Genomic DNA, 20,466 nt, shown 5'->3' on the forward strand with positions numbered 1-20,466 from the left:
TGCTTCCTGAGGCAGTCACTTTGAGTGTGCCGTTCCTCCTGTGGCAGCCATTTTGGGTGTGCTTTTCCTCCTGTGGGGGCCATTTTGGGTGTGCTTTTCCTCCTGTGGCAGCCATTTTGGGTGTGTTTTTCCTGCTGTGGCAGCCATTTTGGGTGTGCTTTTCCTCCTGTGGTGAAAGGGTGAGGTTCACCACCCCATCTCAAAATTCCACAGGTGCCCTTGGCCTCAAAAGAATCAGCATCTCTGACCTGAGATGATGCAATGCAGTACTTAGGGGACAGTGTGGTGGTGAATGTGTCAGATTCATAGCTTACAGACCCAGATTCAAACCACCACTCAAGTAATGAAATTCACTCCACGCAGTCACACACTCTTTCTCCTTCTCTCAGCCTAGACTACATTGCAGGGCAGTTGTAAAGATAAAATGGTGAAAGGAGAATTACATTGAAGAGAAGAAGAGTTGGTTTTTATACCCTTGTTTTTCTCTACCTTTAACAAGTCTCAAAGCAGCTTACAATCATCTTCCCTTCCCTACAACAGTCACCTTGTGAGGCAGGTGGAGCTGAAAGAGTTCTGAAGAACTGGGACTAGCCCAAAGTCATCCAGCAGGCTTCATGTGTAGGAGCGGGGAAACAAACCCAGTTCTCCAGATGAGAGTCCACTGCTCTTAACACTACATCATGCGGGAATTATAATTCTGGCTTATTCTGACATATCAAGACACAACATTAAGCTTTTGCACATTCTCATTTTCCTTGCTTGTAAGTTACGGTTTGTTCTGCATGCATTTTTCTCCCTCTAGTGGTCAATTCAATATTACACCAGTTTATGTTCAGCACACATGTCAAGGCACAAGGCCCTCGCCTGAGTTGCAGAGTTCCCATGTAGTCTTACAGCAACGGAGACAGCATGTCGTTTCGGCCAGTGAGAGAAGCAGGGAGCAACTCTGCTGTCCTGTTTTCCCCCCCAAGCCCTTTTATTGACAGTTTACAAGAGGAAAAACAAACAAGGCAGGCAGGCAGGGGAAACACATACAATGGACAGGGCAAAGAGCACGGGGGTTTGAGCAGAAGATTTGGTATTTGCACGTACGCACATTGGAGCCAGAGAGTCTTGCAATGTCAGCAGTTTTCTCCGAAACCACATTTGGGAAGGAAAGGTCAGTTGCACGTGAGAGGCCTTTTTCCAAGCAGTGTATTGCCATACTCAGCCCCCCCCCCCCCGGTGTTGGGGGGCCCTTTTCCAAGCAATATGCTGCCGTACTCGAGAGCCTCCCGGGCGCTGTGAGACCCCTTTCCAAGCATGGCTGCCGTACTCAGGAGCCTCCCAGGCGCTGTGCCCCCCAACATTCCCAAGCTCAAGAGTTTGAACCAGCACTCATAATGTCAAAAGGTAACTGAAGCTTGATTTGAATAAACTGCAAAACAAAAAAACAGTGAACCCCAGCAAAGCAGCATAGCGCTGAAAATAACAAAGCTTAACTTTCTACAAACCACATTCAGATCATAAGCATAAGCAAAAGGCAGCAATTGCTAATTACAGCAAAAGGTGTGGTCGGTTGGAAAAGGGAATTGGAATTAAGGATATGGCTTCTGTTAAAGGTAACAATTTATTCTTTTGGCTGGCTGCAATAAGTGGCAATCGATTACCCATTCAGTGAGCACTTCAGGGAGCAGCAGTGGCGTAGGAGGTTGAGAGCTCGTGTATCTAATCTGGAGGAACTGGGTTTGATTCCCAGCTCTGCCACCTGAGCTGTGGAGGCTTATCTGGGGAATTCAGATTAGCCTGTACACTCCCACATACGCCAGCTGGGTGACCTTGGGCTAGTAACAGCTTCTCGGAGCTCTCTCAGCCCCACCTACCTCACAGGGTGTTTGTTGTGAGGGGGGAAGGGCAAGGAGATTGTAAACCCCTTTGAGTCTCCTGCAGGAGAGAAAGGGAGGATATAAATCCAAACTCCTCCTCCTCCTCCTCCTCCTCCTCCTCCTCCTCTTCTTCTTCTTCTTCTTCTTCTTCTTCTTCAATCTGAACCTTCGAGACTTCTCCAGGAACAGAGTCCCCCTCTCTCGCACAGAACAAAACATCTTTCTCTGACTGAAACGTTCCAGCTGATGACCAGAACATTAACACTGATGATCCCAAGGAACTCTGAGAAAGCTCAGTGACTTTCAATAGTTCAGGACCTCTCAGAGATAAATATATGCGCCTGGGAAGTTAACTTCCATACAAGATGGAGAATTACAGACATAAGACTGATTCTGTCTTGACAATAAAAACCTGCAGTTTAGAACCTCAGGGAGATATACCAGACATAAACCAGTGTAATATCAAGTTGACCACTAGAGGGAACAAAGCTCTTGTCAAACAGAAAAAACAAAACAGAAGAAACATGAACTTACAAGCGAGGAAAAGGAGAATGTGCCAAAGCCCATTAAAACAGAGGGCGGTGTCGATTGTGCTTCGCAGGGTGTTAGCCCAGCGACCTCCTGTTTCTACTGTAGAAATGACACACAAACCAACTGAGAACACTGAGCACACTGTATTGTCGAAGGCTTTCACGGACGGATTCAACTGGTTGTGGTGGGTTTTCCGGGCTGTGTGGCTGTGGTCTGGTGGATCTTGTTGCTAACGTTTCGTCTGCATCTGTGGCTGGCATCTTCAGAGATGTATCACAGAGGGAAGTCTGTCATACACTGTGTAACAGACAGTGTGAAACAGACAGTGTGTAACAGACTTCCCTCTGTGATACACCTCTGAAGATGCCAACCAAAAAACGTTAGCAATGCTGTAAGTCCTGAACCGCGAACCACATGACCGACTTAACTGAGCACATTGTCAGTTACTGCAAAAGCCTGCAAAACCTCTGAACAGAGGTGACAGTTGTTTATTTAGGGACAATTGTGTGCAAAGCAGACAACGATGAACGAAGCCAGTGAGAGCCAGCAGTCAGGTGGGGTTATGCTTCCCCTCACATTAAGAGGCCCTTTTTCTGCAGTGGGAGATGCCCAAAACCCAGGCTATTAAAATCCAACTTCCCACATCGTTATTTGCCCCCCCCCCCCCCCCACTCTCTTCCTAAACTACCTGCCACTGAATTCTTAAGAAAGACAAATAAAGAATACCTCCTCTTTATCCGTCACGCAGGCAAACTGACCCCGATATGAATGAACAAAATATTTGATGTAAGATGTACTCGGGAAACTGGAGAGGTATATATAATTCACCATGTCGTGGCTGCAAAAAAAAGAAGAAGAGAAAAGTGAGAGCAGGTATGGTTTTTTAAACACTACTTTCTGTTACTTCTTTGTAAACTCCACTCCACTCCACTTGGAAGTTACACGCAGTACCTCAACAGAATTCCAAGCGAGGTCTTCATTCACATATAAGCCCCCTTCTTTCCAAACCACAAAGCTCTGGACCATTCAGTTTCGGAGATGCATATGAATCCGGAAGGAGGGGTGGAGCCTCTGATGTTATGAGGGAGGCAAGGAGCATGCAGCAGCAACATTCAAGGTTGCAGGTTTGGGAGAGGGAATCCTACCTTTGCAAGATGACGTTGCCCCAGATGTACAATGTCATGGTGAGGGGGTTTATGGTCAGGCCCCTGGGGACGAGGGTCCGGTTTGTATAATGCTCCGTTCCCAGCAGCATCACAAAGCCTTTATCGGAGCCTGCAAAGGAAAAAGGAGAGAGGAGGGAGAGGATCGCTTGGGCAGGGGTGGGGCAAGAAGGCTTTCTTCCAGCGATTCGTGATTTGGGACCAACATACCTGAATGTTCGGTCCTGGTACAACGGTCAATAATTTGGACTCTGGATATGAAATCAGAAGTCTTTATTGGGTTGTCAGCAGAGACCAACGGCAAGAAGCCAGATCTAAGGGCGCTGGCTCTTTGCAAACACGTTTATTCCTTTCGTTTTCCTGCTCGAACTCCCCCTCCCATCTTCCCACAGATTAATAGAAGAACAAGGTGTGAAAGGCTTTGTTATGGAGTTTAAAATGTTTCAAGGACAGTGATATGCTTCACCTGGGAACCTCCATCCTCCCCCATCACGGAGGCCCCTGGCAAGGTCACCCGCTCACTATGTTTCCAAGGACAGTGATTAAGAACAACAGGCCCATTAACGTAAGACAGTTAAGCATATGGAAAGGTGTTTCCCTCTCTGTCCACGTGTGGCCTTGGGTCTTGACTAGTGTGGTGCCAGGGAGGGTGGGAGCCATATAAGCATAAGCATAAGCATTTTATTGTCATTGTGCATGCACAACAAAATTTACAGCAGCATTCCTCGATGCACACAATTCCAGACTCATACCCCAGCCTCACTTTCCCCTTCCTCTACCCATCCCTACACAGCCCCAAACACATCAGCACGAAGCCGCGGAGTTCAGCATCGCCACAGCTCTAGAGTAGAAGCTGTCTCTAAGCCTCTTTGTCCTCGTTTTGATAGACCTGTATCGCCTGCCGGATGGTAACAGTTCAAAAAGAGAGTGTGCTGGATGAGATGGGTCTCTCAGAATATTTTGGGCTTTCTTTCGGCTTCGGGAATTATAGAGTTCTTCCAAGGAGGGGAGAGGGCAGCCGATAATCCTCTGTGCAGTAGTGATCACCCTTTGGAGCGCCTTCCTATCTGCCACTGTGCAACTGGAGAACCATACACAGATGCAGTAGGTTAAGACACTCTCTATAGCACAGCAGTAAAAGGACACCAGGAGTTTTCCATTCAGTTGTTGTTTCCTTAAAAGTCTCAGATAGTACAGTCTTTGACACTGTATCTGACACTGACTGACTACCTATTCCCTTATGAACCTGACTGACCATCATGGCTGTCCTCAAAGGCCCTGCTTCATGTGCCCCAGACTGCTGAGACTAAGTGGGTGGCAAGCTGGGCCAAGTGCCTTCTCGGTCATGGCACCAAATCTTGGGAAATCCCTCTCCCCAGAACTGTGTCTGTCCCCTTCCGCTGCTGTCTTCTGCCAGGGGGTGAAGAAGTCTCTGTTTTGTTTGGCATTAACTCAACGATCCCTCCTTCCTCACCTATGTTTTTACGTTTTGTATGTATTTTAGGTTTTTTTTAATTCCGTTTTTTAATGGTTTTAATGTAAGGTGACCAGATGGTCACCTTTGTAAACCAGGACGGGCGAGTAGGCGGGCAGGAGCGCACTGCCTTCTGGGGCGCTCCCGAAACGGGAATGCCCCAGAAGGCAGTGCTCCTACGGCCACGTGCGCAGGAGGCTGCCGCACTGCCTTGCGCCCCAGAAGGCAGTGCGGCAGCCTTCCAAAAATCGGGACACTTCAAAAAAACCGTGGGACGCGGGACAAATTGTTTTAAGGCGGGACTGTCCCGCCAAAAGCGGGACATCTGGTCAGCCTATTTTAATGGTGTGTTTCCGAAGGTAGTTTATTTTAATGGTTTTTAAATGGAATTGTATCACGTATGTTTTAAACCGTTAGCCACCTTACAGGCCTGTGTGAGGGCAGAAAGGTGGGGTGACATATTTTGTAAAATGACAAACAATAGAGAAACAGAGAAAGAAATTCAAACTTTCATCCAGGGCCAGCCTGACCGTACAGAAAGTTTAGGCAGGCACCTAGGGCCCCCGGACTGAAGAGCACCAAAATTAATGATGTGGAGAAATTGGCTCCTCCCCCACCCCTCTTCTCTTCTCCAATCAGGTATCATAGATTTGGAGGACTTGAAAATGCCAGAAGGACATCAGGAAGTGCTACCTGACCTAGGGGGAAAAGATATCTTAACCCAGACTGGCCCTGAAAGAGGGGTGGGGCCTAGTAATTGATAAATTGCTGGGAGCAGAGGGGCAAGGGCTCTTTCTGCTGGGTCACTGAAGGGAGCAGACCTCTTGCCTGGACTCTGGAGAGAGCAGCCATTTTTGGACCATTTGCTCATCCAGGAAGCTCACTCAGCCTTCCAGGTAATGGGAACTATGTGAGAATTGCAACCTTCTAATCTTTAAGTGCCTACCCAGTGGTGGGTTCCAAAAATTTTAGTAACAGGTTCCCATGGTGGTGGGATTCAAACTGGCGTAGCGCCAATGGGACTGGGCGGGGCACAACGGGGGCGTGACCGGGCATTCTGGGGGCAGGGCATTTCTGGACGGGACTGTGGCAAGGACGCAACCGCTGCGCCAGTCCTTGGGCGGGAAATGAATGCACGCAGGCGCAGGCTGCCATGCACGCCGGTGCACCTCCTGCTAGACTGCTTCAAGTTCTGCATGCTACTGCTGAGAGGAGGGACGTAACTAAGGCAAAAATCACGTGGCAAAATCACCAATTAGTAACCCCCTCTCGGCACCCACAAATAATTAGTAACCTACTCTCGGGAACCTGTGAGAACCTGCTGGATCCCACCTCTGTGCAGCCTACCCTATTTTTAACAACTGCTAGGGTATGTTTAGAGAGAGGGATATTTGTGTTTATATCTCCTTTGTTTTGGAAACCATAGCTCGATCTGGTGCAGTGCTAAAACATACTTGTAACTATTTTATTTCTAATAAATACTTTTTGAACCTTAGATGTGAGGAACAGCTCTCTGAACCACGTAGGTTTCTGCCGTTTTGGATGCGCTATCAGAATAGGGCACCTGGATTAGGCTGGCAGCTGGCAAGCAGCTTTTCATCCAGGACCTCCAGCCTGCCTTGTGGAAGCCAGGAGAGGGGAACTAGGGGAGACAGAGGCTAGGCCTCAGAGTTGGAAAGAAAGCTGAAGAGCCGTGACCCTCCCCGGCGGGCAGTTCCTCAAACAGTCAGGTGGTGGTCGCCGTTTACACAGAGAGAAAGCAAGCCCTCTCCCGGAAGAGGTGGCAACCCCTGGTAGAGGCTTACGAGTGGAACAGGGCTTGCCAGGCAAATGCAATCCCATGCATTATTGACCTACAAATTGTCCTATTGTTAGCAGCATCGATCAGGTCTCACAAACTGAAAGCCATGGCTTTCTATTGACTCAGAGTATACCACTGGATTAGAAGAGAGGGTGTCACAATTAGTACATGGGTTTCACCCCCGAACTTTGGTTTAAGGCAGGGGTGGGCAACCTATGGCACCCCAGATGTTCATGGACTACAATTCCCATCAGCCCCTGCCAGCATGGCCAATTGGCCATGCTGGCAGGGGCTGATGGGAACTGTAGTCCATGAACATCTGGAGTGCCATAGGTTGGCCACCCCTGGTTTACGGAATTCACAGTATCCAGCGTGGCAGCACAGCTGGTCACAGAGAATGGCTGGGAGATGACAGCCCATGTAGTACAGTGGATCCCAAATAGGATTTTTCAGATCCAGTTTTAGATCCCCATTCTGGCAGGATATTCACTGGGTGTCCTTGGGCCAGTCATAGATGAACCTACCATACAGGATTCAGGTGGAGATAAAACAGGGAAAGACAATCCATGTACGTCAAGGGTCCCCAAATGATGGGCGTGGGCACCATGACACCATGTCACTTACCGACACCTTTCCCAGAACCCACCAAGTGTTTCTGGAACGTGAACACGGCCAGGCGGGGAGATTATGCCCAGAAAAGCTTTTGATTGGCCACTGGAGGTTTGATTGGCCTTGCAGCTCAGGGATCTTCACTAGATTGATTGATTGATTGATTGATTGATTGATTGATTGATTGATTGATTGATTGATTGATTGATTGATTGGACTTTTATACCGCCCCATCCCCGAAGGGCTCCGGGCGGTGCACAGCAAATAGTCACATATAAAAGAAAACAGCTAAAACCTTTAAAAGCAGCGATAAAAATAAAGACTGATCATAACTAAGATAAATAAAATGGCGTCCAGCTACCCCATCTCTAAATCCTCACTCAAGAGGGGGAGACGGCAAATCCCAAGATGGCGAGGGCCCAGATGTAAAAGACCAAGGGGGGAGGGGGGCACCATCAGCGGCTGGTTCCTCCAAAGGCCTGGCAGAAGAACTCCATCTTACAGGCCCTGCGGAATTCAGTAAGATCCCACAGGGCCCGAACAGCTGGTGGGAGAGCGTTCCACCAGGCCGGGGCCAGAGCCGTAAAGGCCCTGGCCCGCGTGGAGGCCAGCCGTATCATCGAGGGGACAGGGACCACCAATAAGTTGGCCTCCACTGAACGGAGAGGCCGTGCCGGGACATATGGGGTGATGCGGTCTCGAAGATACGAGGGCCCCAGGCCGCGTAAGGCCTTAAAGGTCAATCTATGATTGAAGGTAAGCAGCGGCAGCCATTTTGTAGCTGGTTCCACCTCCTGTGGCACTCATTTTGTAGGCACGCCCCACTCCCTGAGTCTGGGGGCCCCCAATACGAGCTGTCTTGAACTTCATGGAGGAAGTGCAGGGAAAAAATTAACTAGATAGGAAGATGCAGCAGCTCTTACCCTTGGGAACTAATCTAGGCACCTGGTATCTCAGTTCAAATTTTCTTTGGCCTGCAATTCAAGGGGGAAAAAAATCTCTGTGTTAAAATGTTGTTAATGTGAAGTTCATAGTACAACAGTCAATTGCTTCCTGTTGGCAATCAACTTCTATTTGGCCCAAAAGTGGCCTCTTTGCACGCAGAGGCCATTTTGGAAAATTGCTGCATGAAAATCGAGTCGCTCCCCTGCAATAAGTATCAGTGAACACAACACCTCTTCTGCCCACCAAGAACAGGGATTTGGGTTTCTACTGGCCCTTGCCATTTCCAGGAAACTGAAACATAGGCCATTTACGCACGTGTGATCTCCTTCGCATTGAGTATATATTCCATTCAGGTTTGATTCTCGGTTACACACATATTTTCCTCTTTGGAATTCATTGCGGTCTACAATCGCAGAATCCCCGCAGTTTCCAAAACCTGTTGACTTGTGACTTTTTCTCTCCCTTCACAGAAAGTGAAGGAGATCACTGTGCATTAAACTTTCTTCCAGTTTTCTCTCCCCTCCCTGCCTTTCTTCACCCACACAACAGCAATCTCTCCCACTCTTCTGGCCACTATTTTAAAAGGATCGGAAAGGTATTCTTTTTTTAAAAAAAATTAACACTGTGAAATGGACATGAGTGTGACATTTATTTTAACACTATGAAATCGACATAAATTTGACATTTTAGCACTGTGAAATTGACATAGTCTAGTTATGTAACACTAGACCAGGGGTCTGCAACCTGCGGCTCTCCAGATGTTCATGCACTACAATTGGCCATGCTGGCAGGGAATTGTACTCCATGAACATCTGGAGAGCCGCAGGTTGCCGACCCCTGCACTAGACAAAGATGGCAGAGAAAAAAAGAAGGCAGCAAGCAACTTCCATTTGGAGGTTGCACAGAAACAAGAAGGAAGCAGCGGGCAAGCAACATGGCAGAACAGATCAGGTCGGCGAAGGACACTTTGCAGCAGGAGAATCACTGTATAAACAAAAAACCACAGGAAAACCCCACTGCAAAGCAAACAGCTGCAGGGTAAATAGTGCATGCATAAATAGCCACAGTGTTGGAAACAGGAAGCAGAGTGCAGCCACAGATTTCACAGCAGTGCCAAAAAATGAATAGATCAGATCCCATCAGTACACACCACAAAGTTGGAGGAAACTTCACCTGGATCAGTTGCCCTTCCAGGCTTTGGCTCCTCTTTCGATTAACTGCTTCCCAAATTAGGGAGCTTGCTTTAGCTGTTTCAATTAGCTGCTTGATGGCTATTTGATTTTTTACTGAGTTTGTACTGACAAATAGTTTAATTCTGCAATGCATTGGCCAATTACACACAAGGTGTTTGCTGCGTGGTGGAGGTGAATGTCTTCTGCAGCAAGATTCTTTGTACGGAAGTATTTCCTCTAGCCCTGCTTTCACTCTTCACTCCCTCTGCGGCAAGCAAATTCACTTATAGCAAGATTTTAATGTTGCTTTGCTGCCAGACCAGGACAGATTTGCCAGTGGGCACAACTTTGCCCCGGCCTTCTCCCCTCCACCTGCAGCCAACCCACTTAGTCTTACTACCCACTCCATCGTGCTGCTTTGCCCTCCTCCTTGTTGCCATCTATCTCCCATTTCTTGTCCTGCTGTATCATTTCTATTGCCCATGGCTCCTGCATATTATTAGATCTTTAGATTTTCTTTAAAAAATTAAATAACCATATCGATGGATTGATAAATTGATGCTAACACTAAAAAAATGTAAAAGTGATCAGACTAATTGATCAGTCCAAACACCCGACTGGCCCCTGCATTTGATCAACAAACTGGGACGTCGACGGCCTCATAGTTTTGCATAAGCACACTGAAAGATGGGCAGTCGTGAACCTGGGAAGTTTAGCAAGCGGCAGCCCCCAAGGTCCTTTTGCGGTTTTCCAGGCTGCACGCCACCATTACTCGCCCCTCGCTTCCCACCATACGAGACAATCAGTGTTCAGTCAAAGTGTTCAGATGCCATATTCAAGACTTCTTTTTCATTGTTTGCCTTTTTATGTAGATATATCAGTCTGTTGCTAAGATTAAAGATAAAAATTAAAGCATGCATGCGCAATAGAGAACCCACAAAAGATCGTCTTCCCCCATACACAAGCAAAAAGCCAGCTGATGGGTAATTTCTGCCCCACTGCAAACAGGGTGGTGGGTAATTATGGCAAACATGCCCCAAAACCAAAGACCCCCAGGCCAATTCTCTTTGAAGTCCCGGAAGGCTTGCCATGCTTAATCGGCCATTCTTTGGCATTTCTGACACTTTTTAAAGGTTGGATCACGTGGACTGGAATGGGTGTTCGGTCTCACAACCTTAAGCTAATAAACGGGCTCTGAAGTATTGATCAGTAGTGTTTATTGAATTGGCATCAAAGCATCACACTGGGCAAAGCCAGTTCTGATGAAGCTGGCATTCACAGTCCCGTTCATCCCCCGTAGAGAATCCCCCTCCTGTTTCCCCAAGAGTTTGTGAAAAACAGTCTTTGGAGCTAAAGCGCCCCTGCGGCAGATAGGAAGAGAAAGCCACCTGGCTTCCTGCCCCTATGAGATAACGGATGTAACTCTTTTCTCATGAGACAGAGGTGCCAAGGGAAGCCTAGTTTTCTACCAAGCGTGTGAAGCCATAACATGAAGATCAAGGAAAGAATGCACAGATGGCAGTGGATACATATAGCAGGATGGTTACATATATCTTTCTACCCGCAGTGATTTGTTATTTTAAGCAGTTGCATGGTTCCAGGAACGTATCTCCACCTAGATAGCATCCCCCTGACAATGGGTCCACGGGATTCAATCTAGTTGGGAAAGTGGGAATACAAATGTTTTCACCCAATCAAATCCTTTTTTTACAAAGGAGAAGTACTGCAGGCAGTTGGCCTCACCTCGGTAGTATGCCACAACATAATGACTTCCCGTGACCAAGTCCTTCACCAACAGCATGAATTCGTTAGTTATGGTCACAAAGATGACCCAAAGGATGGAGCACTTCTGGGCTGCAAAGCAAGCACATGACGTCACTCACTAGGTTTTGGAAACCTAGAGGAAGGGGAGTCCAAAAATTAGGATTGCCAATCTCTAGGTGGGGACTGGAGTTCTGTTGGAATTACAATTGATCTCCAGACTGCAAAGACCAGTTCCTCCAGAGCAAAGGGCAGCAAAGGGCTGGACTCGATGCATAGGAGTGTCAAACTAATTTCTTATGAAAGTCAAATTGAACATAGATGTGACTTGGTCAGGTCGGGCCCCGGGGGTGGGGGAGGTGGCTGCCTCAACCGCCCCCAGAATGGTACTGGGGGTGCATGGACTAGCGAGCCTGCAGTTGGGTCGGGTGGCTGCCTTGAAAGGGCTTATCAGCCCCCCTCAAGGGACAAGATCCAGACTCTGGTGCTGCATGTTTGACACCTAGGGCCGTGGTGGCGAACCTTTGGCACTCCAGATGTTATGGACTACAATTCCCATCAGCCCCTTTCAGCATGGCCAATTGGCCATGCTGGCAGGGGTTGATGGGAATTGTAGTCCATAACATCTGGAGTGCCAATGGTTCGCCACCACTGTTCTAGGGCATAGCATCTCTTCTGTGCTTCCTCCCCAAAATGCCCTTCCCAGGAACTGCTGACAGTTTTCTAGGAATTCCCCCAGCTAGAGTCGGCAACCCTTCGGGGGGTGGGGTGGGGGCTATATGAAATCCAATAAATAAATAAAACAACCCTACCAGAAATGGCTGCAACACGGGAGACAGAACATGGTCTCTGAAAAAGGACTTTCTTTTACTACAACAGTGTTTCCCAACCTTTTTGACATCACGGTACCCTTGACCTCACTCTTCATATCTCACGGTACCCCTGCCATCCCCCCCCCACCTTCCCCTCCTAGTGCCCCTGCATGCCACCCCACTTCCCCTCCCGGGGGAGCCACTCAGGGAGGTGGGGGGTGCGGGAAGTTGCTGCTGACCTTGCAGCAGGCCCTGTCCCCGGACAGCTCCATGTCCTTGCTGGGGCTGGCAGGAGACACCACAGAAGTGAGGGGGGCCGGTAGCGTTGCCGCGGTACCCCTGGGACATGCTCACAGCACCCCGGGGTTCCACGGAACTCTGGTTGGGAATCACTGTACTACAAGCTTACAAGGTCGTTTGGTTTTTTGTTGAGAAGAAGAAGAAGAAGAAGAAGAAGAAGAAGAAGAAGAAGAAGAAGAAGAAGAAGAAGAGGAAGAAGAAGAAGAAGAAGAAGAGGAAGAAGAAGAAGAAGAGGAAGAGGAGGAGGAGGAGGAGGAAGGGGAGGAGGGGAGGAGGAGGAGGAGGAGTTTGGATTTATATCCCCCCTTTCTCTCCTGCAGGAGACTCAAAGGGGCTGACAATCTCCTTGCCCTTCCCCCCTCACAACAAACACCCTGTGAGGTAGGTGTGGCTGAGAGAGCTCCGAGAAGCTGTGACTAGCCCAAGGTCACCCAGCTGGCGTGTGTGGGAGTGCCCAGGCTAATCTGAATTCCCCAGATAAGCCTCCACAGCTCAGGCAGCAGAGCTGGGAATCAAACCTGGTTCCTCCAGATTAGATACACGAGCTCTTAACCTCCTACACCACAGCATCCCTGGAGACAGGGAAAGGTTATGCATTGAACCCCAGGGAGAGCCCTTCAAAACCAGCTCTGCTGCTCTACAAATATTTTGTCTTCAGTCATCTGTTAGGTTTTATACCAGTTCAACAATCTCACCCACCTGCGGACAAAGCCCCTTGGGAACTGTAATTCAGCGAGGGCACTGAGAATCTTGTATGATTCCCATTACCCCACTCCCCCCCGCCACTGCCCAGGAACCAGCAATCACTGGGTTCCTTGGAGGAAAGTATCCGCAGCTAAACTGGAGTGTAGAGACAGTTTAACATACCAATTAAAGAGCAGAAAAGAATACAGTCCCGGCTCACACCTCTTTTGAAGCGGATGTATTTTTGCTTCTGAACAACAGGCATATCTGGAGGACTACAGCTTTGCCACCATGACCGACCAACCGACTGACCAACCCTTCGCACCCCCCACCCCCCGCAGCACAATTCCCGACATCTGTGCTTGAGGCTGTGGAGGATAACAAGATAAATGGGGGGTGGCATGACTGAAAGAAAGGCCCAAGAAGGACCTACATTGTAAAAAACTGCACACCGTCCCGTTCTTAGTCTTCAGGGAGCCGGAGGCCTTCACAATGCCATCTGCAAAACACAGGAAAGAATGGCATGGTTAAAATGGCTGGCTGATCCCTCCCTCCTTTTCCATTGGACAGAGTATCTGACTGTGCCACGCCCTTTGGCACTGCTCCTGCCATTGTTTAAAAATTGGTATTCTTTGCTAATAGTGCCTGAGGTGATGGAGAGTAGTGAAAACAGGTTTTAAAAGATACAAATAACACCTGTATGAACACTGGTGGATTCTTCACAGGCCGAATATAACCGGTGTAGGATGTTATGCAAACTGTTTGGGCGGGGGACGACTTCACACAGGTCCCGTTCCCAAAACAAGTTTGGCCCATTTTATTCCCCTCAATCCAGGATTTTTAAAAATGCTAAACCAGTGATCCTTGCGCACAATCCTGGGTTTGAGGCGCTCTCGTGTGAACACAACAAACTCTATGCTGGGGATAATTAGGAAAGGAGTTGATCATAAAAATGCAAGGATTGTCATGCCCTTATATAAAGCCGTGGTGCAACCACACTTGGAGCACTGTGTTCAGTTCTTGAGTGCAGCCTACATTCTCAAAAGGATATTGAAGAGACAGAAAAAGTGCCGAGAAGGGCAACGAGGATGATTGAGGGACTGGAGCACCTTCCTTATGAGGAGAGGCTGCAGCGTTTGGGACTCTTTGGTTTGGAGAGGGAGGTGTCTGAGGGGGGGATATAGCCATTGAAGTCTATAAAATTATGCATCGAGTAGAAGATGTTGACAGAGAAAATTTTTTCTCTCTTTCTCACAATACTAGAACCAGGGGGCATCCATTGAAAATGCTGGGGGGAAGAATTGGGACCTAATAAAAGGAAACACTTCTTCACGCAGAACGTGTGATTGGTGTTTGGAATATGCTGCCACAGGGAGGTGGTGATAGCCACACTCACCCTGGATATTAGCTTTAAAAAAAGGGCTTGGACAGATTTATGGAGGAGAAGTGTCGATTTGCTATGGCTACCAATCTTCCAGATCCTCCCCTTGATCTGAGATTGCAAAAGCCGTAGCACACCAGGTGCTCAGGAGCAGCAGCAGCAGAAGGCCATTGCTTTCACCTCCTGCAGGTGAGCTCCCAAAGGCACCTGGTGGAGCCCACTGTGAGTAGCAGAGAGCTGGACTCTAGAGCGGTTCCGGCCCGATCCAGCTGGCTTGTTCTTATGTTCTTAAGGCCATTGCTTTCACCTCCTGCATGGTGACAGGCTCCCCAAAGGCACCCAGGGCCACTGTCAGGAGTAGTAGAGCGCTGGACTAGATGGACTCTGGTCTGATCCAGCAGGCTAGTTCTTATGCTCTTAAGGCCCTTTGCTTTCACCTCCTGCATGTGAGCTCCCAAAGGCACCTGGTGGGCCACCGTGTAGGTAGCAGAGTGCACTGGACCAGATGAGACTCTGGTCTGATCCAGCTGGCTTGTTCTTATGTTCTTAAGGCCCACTTGCTTTCACCTCCTGCACGTGAGCTCCTAAAGGCAATTCCAGGTGGAGCCACTGTGAGTAGCAGAGTGCTGGACCAGATGGACTTCCGGTCTGATCCAGCAGGCTTGTTCTTATGTTCTTAAGGTCTCTTTGCTTTCACCTCCTGCACGTGAGCTCCCCAAAGAGCACCCTGGTGGGCCACTGTAGCAGTAGGTGAGAGCTGGACTAGATGGACTCTGGTCTGATCCAGCAGGCTTGTTCTTATGCTCCTAAAGGCCATTGCTTTCACCTCCTGCACGCGGAGTTCCCAAGGCACCTGGTGGGCCACTGGTGAGAATAGCAGAGTGCTGGACTAAGATGGACTCTGAAAGGCCTTGATCCAGCAGGCTAGTTCTTATGTTCTTAGGCCTGCTCCTACCTCTGCATGTAGCAAGGCTCCCAAGGCACCTGGTGGAGCCACTGTGACAGCAGAGTGCTGAGACGAATGGACTCTGGGATACAGTCCAGCTGGCTTGTTCTTATGGCAAATGCACTTTCACCTCCTGCCATTGAGCTCCCCAAGGCACCTGGTGGGCCCTGAGTAGCAGAGTGCTTTGGACTAGATGGACTCTAGTACAGTGATCCAGCAGGCTGTTCTTATGTTCTTAGGCCCTTGCTTCCTGCATTGAGCTCCCAAAGGCACCTGGTGGGCCATTGCCTGGCTGCATTTAGCAGAGAAAGCTGGAACTAGATGGACTCTGGTCTGATCAACAGGCTTGTTCTTATGTTCTTAAAGTGCTTTCACCTCCTGCAGGTGAGCTCCCAAAGGCACCTGGTGGGCCACTGTGAGTAGCAGAGTGCTGGACTAGATGGACTCTGGTCTGATCCAGCTGGCTTGTTCTTATGTTCTTAAGGCCCTTGCTTTCACCTCCTGCAGGTGAGCTCCCAAAGGCGCCTGGTGGGCCACTGCGAGTAGCAGAGTGCTGGACTAGATGGACTCTGGTCTGATCCAGCAGGCTAGTTCTTATGTTCTTAACAGGAAGGAGACACTTTGTTTCCCTTCCTTCCACCTGTTCACTGTAGGTTCTGCGCCATCCACTTTCAGGGAGAATCTGCCCACCGGCCATTCTGTGCAGGTCGCCCAGCACGTTGTGGCAGATTCTGTAAGCACCCAACAGTGTACAAAGCCCCCCAAGCACGTTTTCTCCCCGTGGCAGCAAGTATGACCACCATACAGATCTAAAGCAACCCGTTCATTATTGCCCAGCCGTTGCTGGGAGGTTCTTTTTTCTTTTCTTTTGCGTGTTGCATATGCGCAGCTACGCAGGTGCAGCCAATCGGATTGTGGGACAATCGGCGTGGCCGCGGGGGTTCAATTCTGTATGCCTGCGCAGCTAGGCTTCTGTTGCAGGAAATTAAAAAAAGAGAAGCATCTCCGTGCGAAGGCGCGAAAGCAAGCCAGATTGTTTTCAACGGCTCCGATTGATGCCTGAATGGGTGAAGGGCAAACATGCAAAGGGGGAAAAGGGAAATGGGTTCCTTTATAACAGTGGTGGTGAACCTATGGCACGGGTGCCAGAGGTGGCACTCAGAGCCCTCTCTGTGGGCACGCGAAAACAGGTGCCCCACACACACATCTAGGTTGGCCTGGGCCGCTGGGCTCGATTATTAGCATTAAACCTAGGGCCTAATTTTGGGGAAGCAGTGTAGGTAACCCTGTTAAGCACTGTTAAACCCCCACTGATTTTCATGCGAAGAACTAAAGCGCGATCCTTTACCTGGGAGTAAGCTCGGTTGCTGGCAATGGGGTTGCTTCTGAGTAAACCCTCCTAGGGTCGTGATTCACCCGTTCTAAGCATTGCGCAATTGCTTCAAAGCAATGCCACTGACTACCACCAAGCTTACTGAGTAACGCACACCTTGGAGCCAACTGTTTTTTCTAAACAAAAACCTCAGTATTCGGGTTAAATTGCCGTGTTGGCATTTTGCGATAAATAAGTGGGTTTTGGGTTGCAATTTGGGCACTCGGTCTCAAAAAGGTTCACTATCGCTGCTTTATAACAACTGCAACCCATCATACATATGCTGTGTGGGATTCACCATTGTATGTTCCGTGCCATCAAGTCACTTCTGACTTATGGCAACTCTATGACTTAATATCCTCCCAAACGTCCTACTGTTAACAACCTGGCTCAAGACTTGCCAACTAAGACCCTTGGCTTCCTTGACTGAATCACTCCATCTTGAATTGGGCTTCCTCTTTTGCTGCTGACTTCAACTTTTCCTACCATCAATGTCTTTTCAAGTGAGTCTCATGTTCTTATAATGTGACTGAAGTAGGATAAGCTCAAGTTCAGCCATTGCACTTTCTAGGGAGAATTCGAGCTTGAGAGGCAAACGTCATCCAAACCCATTTCACAACCCACCCACCCACCCCCCGCAAACAGCACAATCCCTACAGACCCCCCCACCCACCCTGGATATACACCAATCTCAAAAGAGCAAGCAGATAACCCACCTGTTGCCCTGGCAGCTCTCTCTGTTCTTTGAATCCAGTGTTATGGGACCTGTTACTTGTTGCCCAGACACCCCCAGCTCTGAGGCCCACTCAATCCTGGTTTGAAGTGCTGGGCCTCTCACCCAGTGGTGGGATCCAAAAATTTTAGTAACAGGTTCCCTCGCCAGCCCCCCTCAGCAAAGGGGGCAGAGGCGTACCTAGGCAAACCTGAGCCCTGGGCAAAAACTGAGTTGGATGCCCCCCCCATGGGCAGCCACCCCACCACGACCCCCCCAAAATTTTTTTGCACCAAGTCATTTCTAAATCATCATCACATTATAGAAAATGCCCCAGCTCACAAATCTGAACACAGCAGTGGTGAAACACACAGGTAGAGACTGGTGAGATAAAGTGATAGAGACTGGTGAGATAAAAGGTACGAAAGGCTGAGAATCCATGAATTGCGGTACCTGAAAGGGATTAACCCAGTTCAGGGAGTTACATTATTAGTCGCAATTGCTATATGGAACCTTCACGTTCAAAGGCTCGGTTGCACTCTCGGGGAGGCGAGGGCGTGAAGGTGGAAAAGTGGACCCAATTAGTCATCCCCTCTCGACACACACAAATAATTAGTAACCCACTCTCGGGAACTGGTGAGGACCTGCTGGATCCCACCCCTGCTCTCACCCCAACCAGTGCCAGACAATGAGAGGCCGCAACCTGTCGCACATACCCCTCACGGTAATCAGAAAGAATTCTCCTTCCTGCCAGCCGCCACCAAGCGCAATCACATATTCAGAATTGTTTCTAGAGAAATGCACTGGGTTTAGCTGCTTCACACAGATGTTGTTCAATATGCGTGTCCACAGCCCTAAAGAAACAGAGAGACAAGGAGAAGGAACAGGAGAGTCATTCTCTCTCTCTTTTTTACAGCAGTAGGTTGTTGGGGAACCCCCAAATTACCTTGGATGCTTTCGTTCTAATGCACCTCGAGAAGGAGAGGAAGCATTTAAAACGTTCTAAATCAGGAGTCCCCAGCCTTTTTGAGCATGTGGGCACTTTCGGGATTCAGGCACAGCATGGAGAGCGCGGCCTCACGCAAAATGGCAGCTGCAGCTCACCTTCAGACACGCAGTGAAGATCCTTGTGGTGTGGTAGCAGCGGCTGCTAAAGTAACATTTTTAAAAATATGCACAGCCAGTCAAATCTTGAACAACCAATCACTGTCTGGGTTAAAGCCACACCTGTCCCAAACCCACTTTTCTAAAAACAAATGATGGGCACCAGGACAGGTGTTGGCAGGCACTACGGTGCCCACAGAGACCATGTTGTGGGCCCCTATTCTACATCAATCAACCAGGGGCCCCTGACTAAACAGCTCAGGAATGGCAGAGAATCCACCTTTAAGTTAATCACATGTCAAAACAGTTATGGACCCTCAAAGGGAAGCTCTATCTGCTATTAGCTCCCATTGGAAACAATGGGGGATAGGACACCCCCTTTAGGGGTCCATAACTTTGGACCCCCTGAACCAAACTTCACCAAACCTGGCTGGTATCAGCAAGAGACTATCCTGATGATACCACCCAGGTTTAGTGAAGTTTGCTTCAGGTTATCCATAGTTATGGACCCTCAAAGGGGAGTTTTAATTACTGGACGCCATCTGTTGCTGTTGTTGTTGTTGTTTGACATGTTTTATCATTGGACGCTGTATTTTAAAGTATATTACCACCATTGCATGATGTGTGCTTATTATTTTCTGTTGTAAACCACCCTGAGCCCTCTGGGTGGTATATAAGCCCTCTGGCAGTATATAAGTTTGATAATAAATAAAATACATAAAATAAAAGGGAGCCCCATCTACTATTACCCTGTTTCCCCGAATATAAGACATCCCCTAAAAATAAGACATAGTAGAGGTTTTGCTGAAGTGTGAAATATAAGGCATCCCCCGAAAGTAAGACATAGCAAAGTTTTTGTTTGGAAGCATGCCCGTCGAACAGAACACCAGAGCATGCAGCTGTGGAGCGGAAAAATAAGGCATCCCCTGAAAATAAGACATAGCGCATCTTTGGGAGCAAAAATTAATATAAGACACTGTCTTATATTGGGGGAAACACGGTAGCTCTCATTGGAAACAATGGGGAATGGGGGCACCCCCTTTTAAAAAATATTTTTATTTTTGCCGCGCCCTGCAGGCGTGCGCCCGGTGCCACACGCACCCCCCATCCCCTGGCAGCTACGCCACTGCAAGCAAGGCAGAATAAAAATGGACAGCCCACTGGAAAAGTGCCTCTGCTGTCAGAGCAGTGTAGGGAAGGGCTCCCCTCAGGCTTACATACTCGACCCTGTGGTTTTCATGTGCAAGGCACTGTAGGATCCTGTGAAGTAATAGACCAGCTGGTTCTGTCGGATGAAGAGGGTACTTTCAGTGGAGATGGTGTCCGCGATGGCAGAGGAGAAGTTCGCCTGCGGGCAGGAGATGGAGCCAATCCAGCAACTGTCAATGGACACCTGCAACAAGAGGGGGGAAACAGCAATCGGAACTAGTCTTCGGAGGGAAGACGGGCTGTTTTTGCGTGGTCAAAATATCCCAGGGTGAGCACAGAAAATATCCCTGTGCAGCTGGGAATTCCGCATGGTTTTGAACCGCTATTTTCCCTTTGCCCCGCAGCTTTCAAAAACCGCCGAAGAGAAAGTACTTTTAAAAATGCTGCTGTGTGACCCCACTGCCGTGCAAACACCACCAGAGCAGAACCGGAGCAGAATTACCCTCTTTTTCCTGCCTTGCCGCTCTGGTCCACCCCACCAATCAACAGATGCTGGAAGCAACAAACGTTTGCGTAGGCTTAGGAAGTGCTTGTTTTTCGTCTCCTCCGTCCCCTTTTTTTGTGTTTTAATCGACAACTGCTTGTGAGATCGTTGCCTTCCTCTTCTGCTCGCCTGTTTGCCCCC

General features: G+C 48.8%; 1 protein-coding gene across 1 annotated transcript in view; it reads right to left on the reverse strand.

Annotated features, from left to right (window-relative positions):
* The window catches only part of CATSPERG (cation channel sperm associated auxiliary subunit gamma), a 76,700-nt gene that overhangs the window by 38,634 nt on the left and 17,600 nt on the right, over positions 1-20,466 (reverse strand). Inside the window, exons 5-11 of the mRNA XM_048501729.1 lie at positions 19,854-20,025; positions 18,245-18,382; positions 13,551-13,616; positions 11,304-11,414; positions 8,367-8,417; positions 3,542-3,671; positions 3,123-3,234 (exon numbers count right to left, since the gene is read on the reverse strand). Coding sequence (XP_048357686.1) covers positions 3,123-3,234; positions 3,542-3,671; positions 8,367-8,417; positions 11,304-11,414; positions 13,551-13,616; positions 18,245-18,382; positions 19,854-20,025 — 780 coding nt within the window. The remainder of the gene's footprint in view (positions 1-3,122; positions 3,235-3,541; positions 3,672-8,366; positions 8,418-11,303; positions 11,415-13,550; positions 13,617-18,244; positions 18,383-19,853; positions 20,026-20,466) is intronic.

This window comes from Sphaerodactylus townsendi, linkage group LG06 (assembly GCF_021028975.2).
Source record: "Sphaerodactylus townsendi isolate TG3544 linkage group LG06, MPM_Stown_v2.3, whole genome shotgun sequence".
In the NCBI taxonomy this organism is placed as follows: Eukaryota; Metazoa; Chordata; class Lepidosauria; order Squamata; family Sphaerodactylidae; genus Sphaerodactylus; species Sphaerodactylus townsendi.